This window comes from Coturnix japonica, unplaced genomic scaffold (assembly GCF_001577835.2).
Source record: "Coturnix japonica isolate 7356 unplaced genomic scaffold, Coturnix japonica 2.1 chrUnrandom995, whole genome shotgun sequence".
Lineage (NCBI taxonomy): Eukaryota > Metazoa > Chordata > Aves > Galliformes > Phasianidae > Coturnix > Coturnix japonica.
Genome location: NW_015440343.1, coordinates 6,018 through 8,945, shown reverse-complemented (window position 1 = coordinate 8,945; position 2,928 = coordinate 6,018). Strand labels below are relative to the sequence as shown.

At 62.6% G+C, this 2,928-nt stretch overlaps 1 protein-coding gene across 1 annotated transcript in view; it reads left to right on the top strand.

Moving 5' to 3' along the window:
- Positions 1-2,055: 2,055 nt before the first annotated feature.
- Positions 2,056-2,928, top strand: part of CLPP (caseinolytic mitochondrial matrix peptidase proteolytic subunit) — a gene marked incomplete at its 3' end in the record, with an annotated part of 6,245 nt that continues 5,372 nt past the window's right edge. Inside the window, exons 1-2 of the mRNA XM_015851329.2 lie at positions 2,056-2,467; positions 2,751-2,829. Coding sequence (XP_015706815.1) covers positions 2,348-2,467; positions 2,751-2,829 — 199 coding nt within the window. The remainder of the gene's footprint in view (positions 2,468-2,750; positions 2,830-2,928) is intronic.

Sequence of the window (2,928 nt, the reverse complement as noted above, 5' to 3'; positions counted from 1 at the left end):
GGAACAGGAGACCCCCACTAGGGGGGGGGGGGGGGGGGCAGGCATGAGACCGCCCAACTCTGTTCTAAGGGGACCCCCATCCCCCTTACAGGACAGAGTAAGCCTATAATAGGGGGGGGGGTTGAAGGGGGACCCAACCCTCGCTATGGGAGACCCCCCCCCCCAAATAGACACGCATAGAAACTAGGGAGGGGAGGGGGACTGCACCTGAGGACAGTGACGACGATGAAACTGCGAGTTGGGGGGCGGGCGGTGGGGCGGTGGTGGGGAGGACGGTTGTGGGGTGCAGGGGGCGGCGGGGGCGGCCCAGATCGGAAGCCATGTGAGGGGCGGGGGGGCGCGGGGGAGCGCGGAGGGGGGGCTGTGGGGCTGAGGGGTTTTGGGGTGGGGGGGTTTGGGGGGCTGAGGGGGGGGGCAGGTCGGGGACGTATAGGGCGGATTGCCATGTTGGGGGGGAAATGGGGGTAAAAAAAAGGCGATTTGAGGGAACCTTGGAGGAGAGAATAGGGGTTAATGGGGTTAATGATGGCATGGGGGGGATGGACGTCAGAAAGGCAGACTGTGACCGTCATTGTGGTGGTTATGATATCACGGGGGCGTATTATGACGTCACCAAAGGGCATTATGACATCAGAAGAGGGGCGATATGAATCAACAAAGGGTTATGACGTCACAAAGGGGCATTATGACGTCACAAAGGGCTAAACTGTGACAGTCACACTGGCCCCTATGACGTCACACGGCCATCATGACATCACAGCCTGACATTTATGACGTCACAGCAGCCTCACTACATCACATTGACGCCCCCGTCAGTCGCTCTGTCCACCCCCATCGCCACGGACCCCCCCCGGACGTCACCTCATGACGGTTCACACCGCACAACACGTGACGTCACTCTCCCGCGCCACCCCCCCACCAACACTCGTCACACACCCCCCGCGCCGTGACGTTCACGCGCCTGACATCATCACCACCGCGGCCCCTCTGGTGGCCCCTCTCCCTCCTATTGGCTCCCTCTCCCACCAATCCCCGCTCTCCCCTCCCCTTAGCCCCCCCCCCCTCCGTTAGGGCCCCCCGCCGCCCCTCACACCCCACTCCCTGCCGCCATCTTGCCCCGCTCCGCTCACCCACCTGCCCGGTGTCGCCTCGTCCCCGCCGCGCTCCCGCGTTTGCCCGCCCGACCCGGCCCCGAAACCGGGAAACGGCTGAAGGGACGGGGAGGGCAGCAGAGATGGGGACGGGCCTACGGCGGGGGGCTGCGGGCCCGGCGCGCGGGTCGCCAGGGCTACCGTGGGCTATGCGCCCGCCGTCGTTCCCTCACCGGGGCAACTGTTGCGGGTACCCCCTCGGCGCCCGGGCGGGGCCTCACGCTTCAAAGCCCCCTCTTTGTTGCTCATTGGTCGCTTTCCTCAGTCCCCGATCAGCGATTGGGTGTTGGGCGCGTCGCTCAGATGATGGCAACGCTTGTTGCGCGCTGATTGGGGAGCTACCTGCCCCGTCAGAGCTTCGCTGCGCGGAGTGGACGCTGGCGGCGTGCGATTGGATTCGCAAGGCTGTCAATTCATCGCGAGGGCCGGGAGCGGCGGGGTGGTTGAAGCAGCCAATCAAGCCGAAGAACGTCGGCGCGTCTTGGCTTGTGCGGAGGTGCTCCGCGCGGCGGGGGTGATGGGAAGTGTAGGCGCAGGCCGCGTGACGTCACGACTCAGCGACGGATTCGTGCGGGGGGGGGGGGTCTGCGCGTCATTGGCAGACGCGGCCTACGGCGCCCGGAAAGACCTCGAGGGCCTATATGGTGGGGGGGGCGGGGGGGAGGGAGGGGTACGAGGCTGTAATTAGCGCTAATTAGTGCTAATTAGTGCCAATGGGGCTGTGGATGCTGTCAAAATATCGCTGGTGTATATGGTTTTGTAAATAGTCCTGATGAGGCTGTAATTAGTGCTGATTAAAGCGTAATTAGCGCCCATGGGGTCTTGGTAGTGGTAATGGAGGCTTAATTAGTCCTAATGGGGCGATAATTAGCGCTAATGGGGTAATTAGGGCTGGGAGTGGGATTTGGGGTTAATTGGTAATTGGTAATTAGCGTTAATGGTGTTAATTAGGACTGACGAGGTAATTAATGCAATGATCTGGAAAGGATACATGGGGTAATTAATGAAAATAGCGTCATTAATAGGAGAAATCACTGTAGAATGGGGGGGGGGTAATTAATGATTAATGGCCAGGGAGGCGGAACTATTGTGAAGCGCCCACAGTTCCCACCCGGAACACTGTGTCGTCGCACCGCTTTATCGCACTTCCGTATCTTAGCGCTTCCGGTTGCGCCGTGACGCACTTCCTGCGCGCCATGAGGCCCGGTGCAGCGTTGGGCCGGGGGCTCCGGGGGGGGGTCGCGGCCTTTCGCCGCCTCCTCCATTACAACGCCCCGCTCCGGGCGCCGCTCGTCCCCATCGTCGTAGAGCAGACGGTGAGGGCAGAATGGGGGGGGGGGGGGTCCGCTTTCGGTCCTTGTGTGTCCCCCCCCCACAAACATCCGTCGGGCCTGTGCGGCCTAGTTGCGGCCTAGTTGCGGCCTAGTTGAGGCCTAACTGCGGCCTAGTTGAGGCCTAGTTGAGGCCTAGTTGCGGCCTAGCTGCGGCCTAGCTGCGGCCTAGTTGAGGCCTAGATGCGGCCTAGCTGCTCTCATAGACACGGGCCTGTATTTGCCCCCCCCCCCGGTTCTATATGTGTGGCCCCCCCCCGCTTTTTAGGGTCGGGGTGAACGCGCCTATGACATCTATTCGCGGTTACTACGGGAACGCATCGTGTGCGTCATGGGGCCGGTAGGTGGGGGGGGAGGGGGGAAGCTGGGACCCCCCCCCAAAGACCCCCGACCGGATGTGATCCTCCCCCCCCTTATAGCCCATGGGACCCCCCCCAGGACCCCCA